We start from the raw sequence: 17,520 nt of genomic DNA, 5'->3' as shown, positions 1-17,520 counted from the left end.
AAAGGACCGAGCGGATGGGATCGACGTTTTCTCTTCTGTGATATATTTGGGGCACAGTTTGTTTTCTATTGGGCCAATTTACAACTAAAATAAAACCTACTATATAACTATACTTGGTATACACATTATATTTTTTGGGCCCCTTTAAATTTGGGGGCCCTGTGCGGTCGCACGGGCCGCACGGGCCCAAAAACGGGCCTGGCCATAATATGGACTGACAATGATTGCGACATGCCATGGGACTAAACATTTGGTGTATATGCATAACATGAACCCCCCCCCCCCCCCCCCCCAGCCCGCCAACCCGCCCGCCCATAATATAATATTGATCCTGCAAATACTTCGGGTCTTTTGTGTCCTTACTCTGCCCGTGGACAAATTCGTATTGAAATATGTGTTTTGGCACTGATATAGTTTGACTATTTGAGATTACATCTCAAGGACAAAGCCAAGATTTCAATGCAAAATTGTAATGTGTGCGGTTGCATGCTTTGTTTGGGATAGATGGCGGTAGCTTCTGATTTGGTCCTGGCCCGAAATGGTATACAAGCCTGACAGACAAACAACCATGAAATCCATGAGAGAACTTTCGGAATTTTAACTAAAAAATATTGGAAAATCTCGCAGAACTTTCAACTGGCAGCAGCTTGCCATTATCTGAAAGCTTCGGCTGTGTTTCTGTGTATTCAAGATACTTCTTATTATTAAGGAAATACCTAATGCCCACATGCATGTGAGCTTCCTGGTTAGTCCTTTCAATCCATGTTTCTCAATTCTGATGGCAAGATTCTTTGATGTCAAAGCTTCATATAATTGTACTCTATATGCTTGGCAATATTGGGATATGAGATTATGATTTTTACCACCCGTAGTAACGCACGGGCACGGATCTAGTATAATCAGATAAACAAGACATTTGCATGAACCCAAGGAAAAGAAGGACACCTCAAGGAATAAGGAGACATTTGACACATGCACAAACAAATGTACCAGGTGCAACCCCTTGTGTCTCGGCAAAGAGTAGTAGCACATGTTTTATCTATCTTCTCGATACTAATCATAGATTCTCAAGAAGTTACACTATCTCGATCTATATACATTTGAGAGAGAGAGAGAGAGAGAGAGAGAGAGAGAGAGAGAGAGAGAGAGAGAAGGCCAAGCGACTGCACACCACCATTTGTGTAGTGGAAGCATATATCCAAGTGAACCAATATCCTATGGAGGATGTGTTTATCTATCTTGTTCACAACACTTTACATCACCATTTGTTTTTGTTAATTTCTTTCGTAGGCTAGATAGACAACTCTACACCATTGAACTTCTTTAGTATAATTACTGTAAGGTTTGAGTTAGTAATCCACCTGTTCCTATTGGTTGACATAAAACTTGGAAGAATACTTCTAGGAAAATGCTACAATGATCCGTGTGCTCACAGTATAGTTGCTTTCACGACTAGTGTGCATTATAATATTAGAAACATCAACATGAACACCAGATGATTCAGCATGTTCACATTCTCAATCGCTGGATAATCCGGACCTCATACTTCATCTCCACCTAGCCTAACTAGTCATTTAACTTAATTTTTCATCCTCCAGCTATATATGATCCTCTGTCATGTACACTTTGGTCACTAGAAATCAAACTTGTACAACCTTTTTTCCAGCCTCAAAGTTTGAAACATTCTAGAGAAAATTGCAACGAATCTTCCGATCTGTATAATATCCATCACCGAACCACCAGAACGCACTATTTAATGCTCTATCATGTACACCCTTCGGTCACCAAACTATCCGCGTGGCATTTGCAACTCCTCCATTGTTGGGCCATCTGGCATGTATAATCTCTAGTACTTCGTCCATTTCAATCCAATCTTTGCCGTTCTAGAGTCGGTGGCTTCTTCATGCATTACATCGGAACCTACTAAGCGTATTTTTGACAAACATGTTAGTTACATTAAATATGTTGTCATTGACCACCAAAATCACAAGTATGGCTACACAAACTAGAAAAATGACATAAGAAAAACCTATGTGATCTTACAAGAACTAAAACTGATATACAAATGCTTTGACAACTTTGTACATCTCAAGGATAAAACTGCAACTATCATATGCTTGCAAGTGCCAGAATGCAACTAAGATAGTCACAAAGGTCATTTTAAATAACAACAAATTTAAATAGGACAACACTTTCATAATCTCATTGGAAAGCCTAAAAATACAAATATGCTATAATTTCACACTTGTAATAAACATAAAGGAAATTCATTACTCTGTTCATAGATCATGCAAATTCCCATTAGCAACATTTCATATGGTCAATTAATTTGCTGGCAGGCTAGCTATTTCTTTGTGTAGAACGGTACAACAGTATATATGGTTTGCATCAGGGTGGCGACAAGCAGAACAACAGCGGCGACAAGTGAGATGAACACCCAAGGGTTGCTTAGGTAGGTGTGTTTGAAGGTCGCCTGCCACTTGTTGAATGGCTTCCTGCAGTGGTCATTCATCTTCTTTTGCACATCGAGCAGTTTGCAGAACGGGCTCATCACTGCTCCCTTGGATAGGGAGTTGAAGAGCTGCACCACATCATTGTCACTGCCCAGCCCGCTTTTGATGAGCCCTTTGGACCTTAGCAGTGCCACGTCTCTTTCGGAGTTGATCATGTTGTCCATGAAGATTAGATAGTCGGTCACATCGTTCCCGGCGTACATGTATAGCCGCTCAAATGCCATGATGTTGAGGTAGATTTTCTCGGTTTCATCATAGACCCTGATCAATGGCATTCTTAGCACACCATTTTCGAATTCGATGTCGCATACGCTTTTAGCACTACTCTTCTTGAAATGGACCCCTGCCTCACTGAGCTCCACAGCAGATGGCACGGTGACCTCAGCAACCTTGTCCAATCTGCTAAGGACTGGTTGCAGGTCACGGAAGCTTTTGTGAAACAAGTCCAAGGGGTGGAGACCGAGTTCATCATTGTCTTCGTCGAGCAGCAGGCAATCCAGAAAATGGAGTACCATTTCGTTGATGTCGTTAGCGCTCTGTGCTCATGATTAAAGTTGAGTATAGTAGTAAGATAAAAGCCAAGAAAATTAAACTGCATGCAGCATATATACTAGCACTACTACAAAATCAATTTGGAGTAACGCCTCTTTTTTTTAGGGTGGACCAAAATGTTACCCGTTCCTACAAAGGGAGCGGGTGTACTGTAGCATTTGACCCGCCCCGTCGGGGGGGGGGGGGGGTGACCCGCCCCTGCAAATGCATTTGCAGGGGCGGGTCACCCCCCACCCGCCTCTAAAATTGCCCGTCCAAAGCTACAGACCACTCTTCTTCCTCCACCGGAGAGCCTATTGCTCACTTAGGGGAGGTGCTGCCCGAAAATCCAAAAAAGGAAAAAAAAGGGAGCGAAGGTTTTAAACTTGATTCCCTTAAGTTAGGAGCTTTAGGAGGTAAGTTGATGCTAATTCCATATGATTTCTAAGCTCTTTTATTAGTTTTAAGGCTCAAATGGAACTATTTTTGCCTCTATCTAGATCTAGAACTCCATGGTGAGGATTTGCCATTTGAGGCACCATTGGCCTCAAACTTTTGGCTGAAGTTGCGCTATTTTAGTAGGAGAACAAGATTATGTAATCATTTGGACTCAATCTATAAATATTAGCCTCGTTCCTATGTAAATAATTTCCTAGATCTATGGAGGAGAGAAGAAGATTTATTTTTTTCTATCTTTACACACATGCATTTTAGATTTTTTTTCCATGATTTAGTGGTACAATAATAGGTTGGGTTTTGATATTTTTTATTTATTACTAGTTAAATTAACATTTTTCAATACCTACGCATACATGGAAGTATATATTTATGGCATTTAGGGCTCCATTTCCTTTGAGAAAAAGATTTGATTTATTTATTTTTCTATGTTTATACAAATCCATGATATTTTTTCTCAAGATTTAGTGGTCCAATAATAGATTGAGTTTTGATTTTTTTTATGTTACAAGATTTAGTGGTACAATAATTGGTTGGGTTTTGATTTTTTATTTAGTACTATTTAAATTAATATTTTTCAATATCTACGCATAAACAGAAGTATATATTTACGGTCATTTAGGGCTTCATTTCCTTTGAGAAAAAGATTTGATTTATTTATTTTTCTATGTTTATACAAATACGTGATATTATTTTCCCAAGATTTAGTGGGTTTTGATTTTTTTATATTTAGTACATGTTAGATTGACTATTCCAATTTCTCACGTATATAGAAGTATATATTTATGGCCGTTTGGGGCTCCGTTTGCCTCAAACTTTTTTCTATGTTCACACACATGCATGATAGTTTTTTTCTAAGCTTTAGTGGTACAATAATAGGTTAATTGGGTTTTTTTAGTACATGTTAAATTATATTTTTCCGATATCTACTCTTATATGAAAGTATATATTTATTCATCATTTATTTATCAAATTATTGAAGAGATTGTTTTAATCCATTTAAATTATTTGTTGCTGTTCAAAGATGGATAGGACATGGATGTACAATGCACGGAGGACGGACATGTTAAGTTGCGGAGAACCACGCAAGAAATGAGAAGACACAGATGATAAATTGCCCATGCAAAGCTTGCAGGAATTTGAGAGTATTCAATGACCCAACTATAATCAAATCGCATGTGTTGGTGAGTGGTTTTATTAAGGACTATATAATCTGGAAGTATCATGGCGAGACGAATGCTCCCACTTTGACGAATAATCCATTGGATGAAATCATACAAGATGAGCAGTTTGACAGAATGTTTGATGCTTATGATGATTTTGATGATGGTGGCGGAGAGGATGATGGTGGCAGCCATGATGAAGGGTTGTGGATTCCATGGTGATGATGTCAATGACGGGCCCATCGATGATGATAGTAGTGACGATGAACTTGATGATGGTAATTTTCTGAGCTAGTTGTTGCGCCACACCAAAGCAGGGCTATTAGTTGGTAGTGCCAAGAGGTTAACAAACTTCGAGACAGTGAGAAAATCAGCAGAGGATAATGTATACGAGCGATCAATGGGATGTCCCAAACACTGGACCGTGCTTCGTTTCATACTTGAGCTGTTGACTCTGAAGGCTAAGCATAGTTGGTCAGACGGTAGTTTCAACGATCTGCTGAGTATCTTGGTTTGGTTGCTTCCAAAGCCAAATAAAGTGCCTGCCAGCTAACACATACCGAGCCAAGAAGCTTGTCAACCCGTTCACGATGGGTGTGAAAAGAATTCATGCATGTCCAAATTATTGTATTTTGTACGAAAATAATGCCGGTTACTGTGGTGGCACGATCAAGGTCCAGCCGATGGGAATAAAAGGAAGGGGAAGGGTGCGACGAATAGTGTTGCCTCAATTGAGCTAGGCGACGCTACTTTAGGCATTTCTGAGAAGCAAAGCAGAATTTCCGCCATGGTTATGTGGTACCTCCTAGTTTCTGATCGCCTGAGACATTTCTTCTTGAACCCGAAGGATGCTGAACCGATAAGATGGTGGAATTCAGATAAGCGCAAGAAGGGTGATGGAAAGCTCCGACATCCCGCTGATGCTCGGCAGTGAAAGAAATTCGATGAGAAGTACTATCTGGAATTTGGAAAGGACCCGAGGAATGTTCGGTTCGTGTTGAGTACGGATGAAATGAATCTGTTTGGTGAAAGAAGTAGCACTCATAGCACATGGCCAGTGATATTGACGATGTACAACCGGCATACATGGCTGTGCCAGAAAAGAAAGTATCTTTTGCTATCCATCCTTATACAGGGCCCCAAGCATCCTGGCATCAATATAGATGTTTTTCTTGAGCCTCTGATGCAAGAGATGAAAACTTTATGGAAGGAGGGTATCGATATCTTAGACGGTTTTACATGGCAACCCTTAAATCTTAGAGCCACTATATTCATCACCATCCATGATTACCAGGCATTGTTTGTCCTGTCAGAAAAGATCAAAGGTAGGACGGGATGCACGGTGTGTGTGAATGTCACCGTATCGTCTTTCCAGGAAGGTTCTCGAAAGGTAGTTTATCTTGGGTACAGGCGCTTCTTGGTGGAAGGACATAGGTACCGAAGTAAGATCTATAATTTTTTTGATGGCATGCCTGAATTACATTCTGCTCCAGTAAAACAAGATGAGCACTATGTTTTCGATATGGTCCGGACCATCCAGGTCACTTATGGGAAGAAGAAGAAAGATGAAAAGAAGAGAAAGAGAGATAAGGCACCTATCGATGGTGTACCATTTAAGAAACAGTCCATCTTCTACTAGTATACTTGCCGTATTGGGCGGATCTTGAGGTCCGCCATGCAATCGATGGTATGCAGCTGAAGAAGAATGTGTTTGGTAACACAATCGGGCTCCTTCTGGAAACATCAGCCAAGACAAAGGATACCTTAAAGTTGCGCCAGGACTTGGTAGCCATGAAGATAAGACCTCCACCCAGTGGATAAAGGGAATGGCAGATATGAACTCCCTCCAGCTAGCTACAACTTGACACATGATGAGAAGAAGGCAATGTGCGAGAGCTTACGGGGGGTCAGAGTCCCAAGTCGTTTCTCCTCCAACATAAGAAAACTAGTCTTGATGATAGATTTCTCGCTATACGGCTATAACTGTCACGATTGTCATGTGTTGTTGACAGTGTTCCTACCGATTGCAATTAGAGCGATCAAGCCAGTATATGTAAAGATGGTAATTGCTCAGTTGTGTTACTTCTTCAATAGGATTTCACAAATGGTGATCGACGAAGATGAATTGCAGGATCTCCAAGTATTTATTGGGGAGACTATGGCGCAGCTCGAGATGTGCTTCCCTCCACGATTTTCTGATATAACGGGACACTTAGTGATTCACATGGTCGATCAGATATTGGCATTTGGCTCACTTTACCTACACGAAATATGGACGTATGAGCGCTTTATGTCCATTCTCAACCGGTACGTATTGAATCATGCTTATTCTGAGGGGTCCATGATAGAGGGATATAGTACTGAGAAAATCATCGAGTCTTGCCTAGGTTACCTAAAGCATAACATGGGCCTTGGTTTGCCTATTCCACATTTTTTGGGGAGGTTGGAAGGTGTGGGTGCAGTTGGGAGGAAAACCTTTATAGACAAGGATTTCAAAGGTGTGCAACAAGCACATTATAGCATCTTGCTGAACCTCACCATAATAACACATTTAGTCAATTAACACTTGAGGATGATTCGTGCAGAAAGTAATGGCCGCTCAGATGACTGGATCATGAGAGAGAACAAGCGTCAACTGACTGCATGGTTGAAGGACCTGGATCTTCTAGATGGGGTGACCGTGGATGAGCAAACGATCAAAGGATTGGGAGCTGGCCCATCTAGCCAGGTCATATCATGGCAAGTGTACGATATTAATGGATATCTATTTTATACTGTCGCATAGGATAAAAAGACTGTATCTCAAAACAATAGTGTTCGTATTGAGGCGTTAGACGAGAGAACAGGCCAAAGTATAATATATTTTGGTGTCATAGATGATATATGGGACGTGCACTATGGTTTCAATATACAAATCCCGATTTTTTGGTGTCGCTGGATCAAACACCCAAAAGGTGTTGAGGTGGATGGCTATGGGCTCACGATTGTTGACCTCAATAATATTGGTTACAAAGACGACCCATGGGTACTTGCCTCACAGGTCGCACAAGTACTGTATGTAGCTGATTCCGCAAAGAAGACAAAAACACATTGTCGTCCCTGGAAAACAAGCTATCATAGGAGTTGATGGTATCGACGATATGGAATGATATAATCAGTATGATGAAATAAATCTCTTCACAGACCTAACACAGAAGATGAGAATTATAGAAGCAAGTATAAGAAAACAGGACAAACTATGGGCACACAAGGATGGAGAATCGAGAATTGTTGCCGCTTAAATATATGCATCCATGTATTTTGAATCAATTATATATATTAGACCTATTAATGTGCGGAAGTGTTTGTAATATGTCAGACCTTACTATAATGACACTTGGACTTATTATTTATATTGAAATATCCTTGTTATTTTTTACGTGTTTTGCTATATTTATGTTATTACATTTGATATAGTATAAATGTACAAATATACTTCAATATATATAACAAGTCCTTGAGTGTTGAGATAGTACTGCGTGGTTGGCTATACATTGGATTTTCCACACTTTTAACTATTATAAACACTGAAATCTGGTTTTGATTTTTTTTAATTTATACATGTCGCATTATTTAATGTTTAAAAGTGTTGAAAACACAAAGTGAGTCTTGAGTGGTATGAGATAGTAGTGTGGGGTTGCTAAACAATGTGGTTTCGACATTTTTAACCATTATATATACTAAAATGTGGTTTTGATTTTTTAAAGTTCTACATGTCACAATAGTCTTAGGGTAAAAATTTCACATTTTTTGATCTGTTTTCTATTATTTTTGAATTAAATAAACTTTAGCAATAAATTTAAAAGATATTTGTAGGGGCAGGTGACGCCCCTACCCGCCTCTACAAATCGTCGCCCTATATAGTTCGAACTCGCCGAGGAGTTAGCAAAAATTTAGTTTTGCGCGGACGAGGGCGTTACGCTGCCAAAATTTGGAGCCGCACCCCGCGCGTGCCGCCGCCACCCAGCTCCCACCCCGCTCCCCACCAGTACCGCCGCCACCTGCCCGATCTGCGCTGCGCGCGGGCTGTCCTCCTCCTCCCCACGCCCCCCTCATCAGCCCCTGCTCCTCCACGCCGCCTCGTCCTCCTCAACCTCCATCGCCGCCTCACCGCCAGCCTCCTCCCCGCTGCTCGTCCATGCTCGCCGCCGCTCCACCCTTCCTCCCCTCCTCCGGAACTGCGCCGCTTCGCCTTCCCTGTGGCGCCCTCCCGCCGCGGACACACCTCCATGCCGAGCCCTCCCATCTGCGCCACCACTGCTCCCGCCCATCTCCAAGCCACAACCCCAGGGACCAGGAGAGCTCCCCGAGCCGCCGGCCCGCCTCTCCGACCACCAGCCTCACCGGAGCAGAGCTCCCCACGGCCGCCGCCACCACTGCTTTGTGGTCAGCCCGCCACCGATAACCTCTGCCATCACCACGACTGCCCCTAGGTCCGTGCTAGCCCCTTGGCACACCTCCCCCTCTCCTTCCCCACCGCCGGCGACCTCCCTCGCCGGATTTCGGCCAAGGGCCTATTTGTAAGCCACTTTTATTTCTAGGGTTCTTTACACAAGAAAGCAAGGGCCAGTTTGTAAAACTTAAACTCAGCCCTTGAATTCAAATCTGCCAACTTGTAAATTCGATAGGAAATTGTATAAAAATTCAGAAATTGCAAACTTGTAAATTCGATAGGAAATTTATTTGATAAGTGAATGAGTTTATTATCAATTTTCAATGTTTTCTACTTTATAAAGTGTGTAAATATTCATTGCTCCATAATGTTCATTTCTACTTTATTATCATAGTTATTTCTTTTTTTAATGTGAATGTGTCACCCATGTGAATATAAATTGAATGTGAAATTGCATGTGTCCTCCATTCGATTATAAGGAGTTTGCAATTTCTTCATTGTGTCTCTCTCTCATTCACGAGAGACAATTACATAGACACATACATAAAGAGACACATAGAGAGACACATAAAGAGAGTGATAATGTGGAAATTGCAGACTCCTTTTTATAATAAAGTTCGAGGTCTGCATATTTACTTTCATTTTTGTTATTTTTTATTGTGATCAGAAGAATTTCTTTAGAATTTGTTATTGGCATGAAATCTGCATCATATTCAAATGTGAAATTTGAATGTGAATTTTTTATTTGTATGAAATGTGCATAATATTTCTACGAAATTGGTAATTTAAATATTCATTGCTCGCTGTGAATTCAAATATTTATTCAAATATATCTTTGATGGCTTTGCAATGTAGAAATGGTAAATGGATCATCCGGCATCAGCTTCCCCACGAAGGGATGATGCCGCACTTCAAGACAAGGATATCGAGCGAATTGCATCCCAGATGGAGTGGGACAACAAGGCCGACGTCGGTGTCGAATCTGGGGACTAGAACGGCCCTAAGCTAGGGTCTGGATCCTGCATGTACAACCTCTGACAGCTAAAACAAAAGGAAACGGGGTCAGTGAGGAAGAAACCAATACCCCGAAGGGCAATGGACGATCAATGCAATTAGCATGATAGGAGAGCACATAGATCCTCCAGAGATTGTAGCAAAGTTTCGGAATGCCATCGGTTCTATAATCAGAATAAAAGTGGTTTTGGATCCAACGATCCCCAATTGGATGCTGGTTCCTGAGGGGAAGAAAGAAGCGATGTGGCAATTGTTGAGAAGAACTTTTATTCTACCAAGAGGAACTAAAGATCAAGTAAAGCATTATGCTCGGAAGATGCTGGGTGAAACTTTCCACCGGTGCAAGGGCCATCTAAATATGCAGTATGTCCAGAAGGGTCGAACACCATTTGGAGATTACGGGGACATCACACAAGCACAATGGGAAGAGTTTGTTCGACAAAAGACCACTGAAGAAGCTCTAGCCCTAAGCCAGAAGAATAGAAATCTAGCACGGAGCAACATACATAAAGTCCACCTTGGGCCAGGTGGGTACCAAAGGAAGGTCGACCAGTGGCGGCGTGAAAGAGAGACGGCAATAGCTGTTGGGCTGCCTGGCCCTTATGAAGGCTTAAACGAACGTGGCTGGCAGTGGCTTCAAGCAAGGAAGCCAAAGATAGTTGAAAAATCAAAGTTTGATCAACCCGAGACCGAAGCGGTGGCAGAAAAGATCTTAGAACTTGCCGAGCTTCAGAAATAAGAAAAGTTCAAAGCCAATTGGGAGAAAGATGTGCTCAGTACAGCTGTTGGGTCCAAAGAGAATGGAGGCCGCGTCAGAGGCGTGTCCTCTAAGTTGAGCATGAAGGATGGGTCCAAGAAGGACTGGGCTAGGTACAGGAGCCATGATCGCTAGAAGGATGAGATGTACGCAGCAGCAAAAAAAGCCCTAAATGAAGAGTTTAAGGATTTTTAATGGCAACAGTTGCGGAGCAGCAGCAGTCGGGGCTACTTTGGTTCAACTCATCGCAAGATGTGGGGCAACAACAGATGGTGGCCATGCCCCAACCGGTACTAGGCCAAGCGAGTTTGGCATGTGCTCAGAGCAGTGTCGCCTCAACCACAGCACAGCCATATCCGGTGGATAGCATAACGAGTACTACTCCCTACTTGTTGCTCTATCCGATCAGCAGAGCTGGGAAGACAGAGAAAATTGCCAAGGCCCAGGTGCATCGGGTTGGGGGTTTATTTGAGGGAAAACTGATCCCACCCCTATATGCATGCATACAAGTGGAGCAACTGACAAAATCAAGCTATGAGGATAATGAGATAGACATTCCCACTGCAGATGGGAAGACTTGCCTTGCAGAATGTGTCGGCAGCACCATTCTGTGGCATAAACGAGATATCGTATTGGTTGGTCAAGTACCTTTGGCTGCTTCGGACTGTATCTCGCAAGCACGACAACAACAAGAGCAGGGGGCAACACCAGAGCATACACTACCGGCCCTGCCATCACCACAACCACGAGAGGCACCACCAGCGGCTTCAATATCACGAGAGCCATCATCAACGGCCTCGCGATCACCAGTGGCTCCACATTCACGAGAGGCATCACCACCTGCCATGTGATCACCACCGTCTCCGCCATCCCAAGAGGCATCACCACCTGCCCTGCGATCACCACCAGCTCCACCATCCCGAGAGGCATCACCACTTGCCTTGCGATCAGCATCGGCTTCGGTTGCTCGACCACGAGAGCATACTCCACTGGCCCCACCAACGGCTCCGCCAGCAGGACAAAAACAACAACCATTGCTGCTGGTGCCACGAGTGATATGTGCTTACGAGGACCTGAAGGACGAGAAAGAGATTACAAATATATGGCATGCCGCAAACATGAAGCAGGCTGAGTCAAAGGCTCAATCAAAGGACAAGTCAAAGGTGAAGTCAAAGGATGATTCAACTTCTAGTGCTAGAAGACGAGGATTTTCCCAGCCCTGCACTAGCACGGACTTCAAACTGCTAGTTGGGGTCGATGCAATTCAAGATTTAGATGATTGTCCTAAGGCATTTCAGTACAGAAAACCACTTCTACCCGACTGGGCAATCTCGGAGGTTCCAAGTGAAAATGCAGATGATGCACAGTTGGTACATGAGGGCATGTAAACTTAGGCTCTGAACCACATGCGCTCCGTACTATTCACAAGTATTTGGGCCTACAGGTATTGGCATCACTGATGTCTTGTTCGATTTTGAAGACATCCACACTATGTTCCGCCTCAAAGAACTAGGCATCGAAATGGTTAGACTCTAGTGCATGTAAGTGCCTCATCGATACTTAATTTCTTCTGTGCTATGGCCTTAATTACTATATATATATGTATCTAATTAATTGTCATACATTCTAATCTACAGAATGCAAACAAGTGATGCATATGTAACAGGTAAAAGGTCCAGGTATCTTGATCCTCTAGCTATTTGCAAGGCCAGGCACAACGGGCTAAATACGTGGCTGGACGACAATGATGTGTTCAAGCATTGTCAAACGCCTATAAGGAGATAGTTGAGGAACGAAAATACCATCACAGAGAGGCCATGAAGAGAGTTGCGGTCTACATAGCAAAGATGATGCCAGAATGAGAAGATGTGGCCGGTTGCATTTTTGCGTCATACAATATCAGGTACGTCTAATTCAATCATTTATTACAATATACACTTGCTCCGATCCTTAGCTAAAAATCGTATATAATATTTTTGCAGAAATCACTGGATTGCTTTTGTACTACAACCGAAGATTGGAAGAGTCCACGTATTGGACTCCTTGGATTGGCCAATGAGTAGATACAAGGATTTCTTATTCATCCTCAGAATGTTAGTGAACTTATTATCCTCCATACGTACATCATGCAAATTTTTCATAAAAGTATGCATTTATAAACTAACTTCTCACTTCTTTTTTTTAAACAGGGCTTACCAGCACTATATTAAATTAGGAGGTGCTCATCGCACCAAGAAAAATAAAGAAATGACTCTACGCACAAACTTTTCGCGCCAAAAGCAACCTGCTTATTCCGTGTACTGCGGGTATTACACGTGCGAGCATCTCAGGATGCAAGGGAGATACACAACTGATACTGAACGTATAAGGGACTACTCTTTATTAGGGATAGATGTACATGTGTTACATTATTTTGACGTATATCTAACACTTGTTTACTTTCTCCATGGATTCTCATTAATTGCAGGACAGTCCACCAAGGAACGATGAGTAACTCCATGAGAAAACTTCTAGAAGTAGTCGCCGATTTATAGCGTTTCATTAGACATGAAGTGATCAACCCAAGGGGCACATTTTTTAATAAAGACCACGAATTAGCAACAGAGACTAAATAACTAAATATCTTGGTCTTCGTGAGTGGGAGAACAAGCAGCACCGTACCTCCTCTAGTAACGTTGGTAAATAGGAGAAAAACATGCATTCGAGCCTTAATTGTAATGATGTACTATAATTATGCTCTGTAATGATTGATATATATATATATATATTGCATAATTATTTATATTTATAAAACATGTTCCATGTCCATCACTATGACATTCGATTGCGTTCAACCGGCGCTTACAGCGACACATGTGTTCTAGGTGACCAGTTCAACCGGTGCTCCTTTCAAATTCGAATCGGTAAATTTTTTGACGGGCTGGGAAAATATTTCCAGGGGCGGGTCACCCCCTCACCCGCCCCTGGAAATGCATTTATAGGGGCGGGTCAGCCGGGCGTGGCCCACTCCTGGAAATGGATTTTCAGGGGCCGGCATAGTACCCGCCCCTGCAAACATCGTTTTTAGCTGCGAAAAGCAGCAACGGGCCTAGCGTCCGTTCCAACAAATCTCATTTTGACCTCCCCTACATATGCTTTCTGTAGTAGTGTAGTGCAGAGTATTTTTTAGGCTGGCCCATCAAGTAAAAGTTTGATTCTTTCAGGTCAGAAGCCACTGCTTAGGCTGGTACTTGCCTGAGAAAGCAGCAGAAGCTGCCCAATCTCGGGCTCGAACTTTGCTTGAGGCGTCCGCCTAATACTTAAGGTCTGGTCACATTATTTTTGTTACTACTCTGATTCCAAATTTTGGCCATTTTAGATTCTAATCAGTCAAACCTTTTCAATTTGACCCATCAAAGCATGGAAATGACATAGATTGACAACAGCAATGTATGAAGAGACGTAGATTGACAACACACATGAGTGATGGAAAAACTACTTTCATAACATATAACATTATCTACTAACAGTAGGGTATGCTACTTTTACAAAATTGCAACTTGAAAGGTTATATTGGAGACCACATATATGTTCTAAACGATTTATATTTAAAATCATGGGGAGCAATAACATGTAATGTTTGTTAAATAAATCTGAAAATTTTGTACTCTTCTCTCATTTTTTTAATTTATTAAGAATCCCCTGAAGCAAAGAACATATGTTTCTAACCAATTTTGGTGTATAAAATTATTACACAAACTTGAACACCATCTTAACCGCAAAACACTATTAATTCGATTTTTTTGAAAAATAAGAAGAAAAAAAATCAATTTCAGTGAACTAGTTTTAAAGCAATTCATTTTCGTAGGACCAACTATGATATAAACAACATTTCATCCACTAGTAGAAATATAAATACAGCACTTCTCACTGAATTGCAAATGTCTATTGTCTAAAGCTAGTGAAGTACATACCGGCGATGATATGCCGCGCTGGACAACTGAAATCCTCTGCAAAACTAGCAGAGGAAGCTGGTTTTCCATCAGGATCATGTCGGACTGGATCTCCGGACGCAGAAAATAAAAGCCGTGGATGCTGAAGACGGGGTCGTTAGGCGCATAATCATCCAGTTCTTCGCCCTTGAGCACATGCTCGCGCGTCCTCATCATCTCCAGCAAGAAGCATCCGTCCGTGAGCATCACCTCCACGAAACGGTGCCGGTCCACCCCGCGCCACCGCTCGTCCAGGTTATCGTAGGTGTCCAGCAGCTGATCCACCACCTCCTCCACGGCGGCGACGAACTCCCCCAGTGGCCTCCTAGCCCGCTTCACCAGGTGCAGCAACGCCCGGCGCTTGTGCTCCTCCATGGGCAGCAGTGCAGGGTCGCCGTGGTGGAAGGGCCCCAGCGACACCAACAGCGGCCGGTAGGCGTCGCGGTTCGTCAGGTTCTTGATGCGCTCCGGCACCCGGTAGATGGAAGCCTTCGTCCACCGCACCATCTCCGTAGACGGGTCGGTTTGCTCGAGAAACCTCTCCATATCCACCACCCAGCTTCTGGAACTAGCCTCCGCAGACTCGCCCTCCATCAGGTAGATTCTGAAGAGTATTGGTGGTAAGTGGCAGTCAACTCACGTAGGCAGGCGCATGAAGAACTAGAAGAATGGCAGACGCACTTGGGGCACGCACTTATGGCTGGCCACTGGAAAGACAGACGACATTGGACGACGCATGCTCGAACTTGATCGATAATTCAATGTAGAGGCCAAGAAAGTATGCCGGGGGATAATGTTCAGTTTGATCAGATGCGCAAGTAAGATGACATCGAAGAAAGGAATCAGAAGAGGCTGTATGCAAAAGAGAAAGCTGCTGAGTCCAAAAGGATGCTCTAGGTGTTCAGTTTTTTTTTTTTTTTGAGACTCGGCAAAGGATGCTCTCGGTGTTCAGTTTGATCAGAGAGATGCTGCGCTGAGAGATAAGACAGAGGAAGAAACGAATCGGAAGACGCTTTGCGTAAAGAGAGATATATAGTCCAAGATGCCAGGGGCGCACCATCCCCACCTCAAGGCGTTGCGATTTAATTCCTGGGTGGTGGTCTGCACCATCAAACGAACCTCCACCAATCTTCTACGGCCCAATCAAATTTTGACACGATCAAAAATCAACACGCAATAGGTATCAATATATGGATAGTCTGTGTGCACATGTGTATGCAAAACAGACAAATCTTATTACCTCATCTACATGCGCTCTTTACCGTGTGTAACACACGGCAAATCCTGTCTTTGTCATGTGCTTTGGCACACGGCAAACCCACTGTTTCCCGTAGTGATGCAAACATGTTAAAGATTAAAAAATAATAATTCTTAACCATATATTTAGATTAAATTCTGATTGCACCATTGTCTTTCATATGTTTGCACGATATTTTTTAAAAAACAGTTTTTATATTAAATAATTATTTTCAACTACTAGGAACAAATATATTACAACACGAGAGAGGTGTAAAGCGAATCGTCAGCGTCACCTGGCCGGGTAGCAGGAGCGGATATGGGCCTAGGGCAACTAGAGACGTGGCCCTAGGCGTGGCCCAAGAAACCTCTTGTACCTGGGTATTTCTTTAATGGTCCATCGGATATTTCGGTGAAGTGGCCCTAGTCTGCTAGTCATCGCCGGCCCAAAGTTCAGTTGCGCGAGCTCGTGGCCTAGTGGCCTACCTTTCGCGGCCGCCAGCCAGCAACTCGCGGCCCAGCAAGGCGGCCCGAAGGTGACGAGGCCCTGAGCCCCTGACGAGCGCTCCCCCACCCAGTCTCCTGCTCGGCTGCTCCCAACCGAGTCTGAATCGTCCGCTCCAAGCTAGTCTCCAAACCAAGCAGCTGGCGGCGTCGGCGGCCGGACCATCCGATGAGCAGATGAGAGGCAGGCAGGCGACGGGCGAGCGGCTTATGGATACCTGCGCGGGCGCGCGGCCGCCACGGACTCTTGGACGCGCCGAGGCCGGCAGCGCCGCCTGAAGCTTGGAGGCCTGCATGGGCGCGGCGGCCGGCGGTCCAGCACGGGCGTACGGCCGGTGGCCCGGCGCGCGGCGGCGCCTGTAGCCTGTAGGCTGGCGGCGCGGCGTGTACAGGCGGGCGCGCGGCGGTGCCTGATGCCTGGAGGCTAGCGTGGGGGCGCCAGTGGAGTTTGGAGGCCGGCGGCTTGGGCAGCCAAGCAGCAAGCAGGTCTCAGATTATACATTCCCCAGCCCTCCTCATTGTGATCCCCTTTTTCTATGCTAAAATCGAACAAACTAATTGATTGTATTTTGCACTAGTTATCATTGTGCAAGTGGTTTGTTGCATCCAATTATCATTTTTTATTAATTAATTGTATTTTGCATATTGCTTTTGGGTAGGCTCAGGTTCACTTCCTATTGTTAATGAAGATATGATATATTGATAGGTGAGGTGAGGATGACATGACTCGCCGACTCGGCACTAGTTTGATATATTTTTATAATTTTTTAAGTTTTTATTGAGCTTATTGTACAATTGAACTTGGAATTGGGAATATAATCTAAATCATGCAATTTAAGTACTTTAGAGCTATCGCTATTATAACCATCGGTACGTTGATTAGTTTGATGTTTTAAGCACTGCCGGGTAGGGCTTCGCCGCGGCGACGTGAACCGCCTCTTGA

General features: G+C 43.5%; 1 protein-coding gene across 1 annotated transcript; it reads right to left on the bottom strand.

Moving 5' to 3' along the window:
- Positions 1-1,667: 1,667 nt before the first annotated feature.
- Positions 1,668-15,800, bottom strand: LOC120684577 (UPF0481 protein At3g47200-like). Its single transcript, XM_039966432.1, has 2 exons — positions 14,820-15,800; positions 1,668-3,049 (listed from the first exon to the last, which is right to left on the bottom strand). The coding sequence occupies exons 1-2, from the start codon at positions 15,429-15,431 to the stop codon at positions 2,345-2,347; spliced, it is 1,317 nt and encodes a 438-aa protein (XP_039822366.1). The 5' UTR covers positions 15,432-15,800; the 3' UTR covers positions 1,668-2,344.
- Positions 15,801-17,520: the final 1,720 nt, after the last annotated feature.

This window comes from Panicum virgatum, chromosome 8N, assembly GCF_016808335.1.
Source record: "Panicum virgatum strain AP13 chromosome 8N, P.virgatum_v5, whole genome shotgun sequence".
Classification (NCBI taxonomy): domain Eukaryota; kingdom Viridiplantae; phylum Streptophyta; class Magnoliopsida; order Poales; family Poaceae; genus Panicum; species Panicum virgatum.
The sequence above is the reverse complement of the archived record's forward strand: the minus strand, read 5'-3'. Positions and strand labels throughout refer to the sequence as shown.

Coding starts and splice junctions, on each gene's coding strand:
- LOC120684577 (XM_039966432.1), bottom strand. CDS start 15,431: ATGGAGGGCGAGTCTGCGGAGGCTAGTTCCAGAAGCTGGGTGGTGGAT. Junction 3,050..14,819: donor AGCGCGGCATATCATCGCCG/GTATGTACTTCA, acceptor TCATGAGCACAG/AGCGCTAACGACATCAACGA.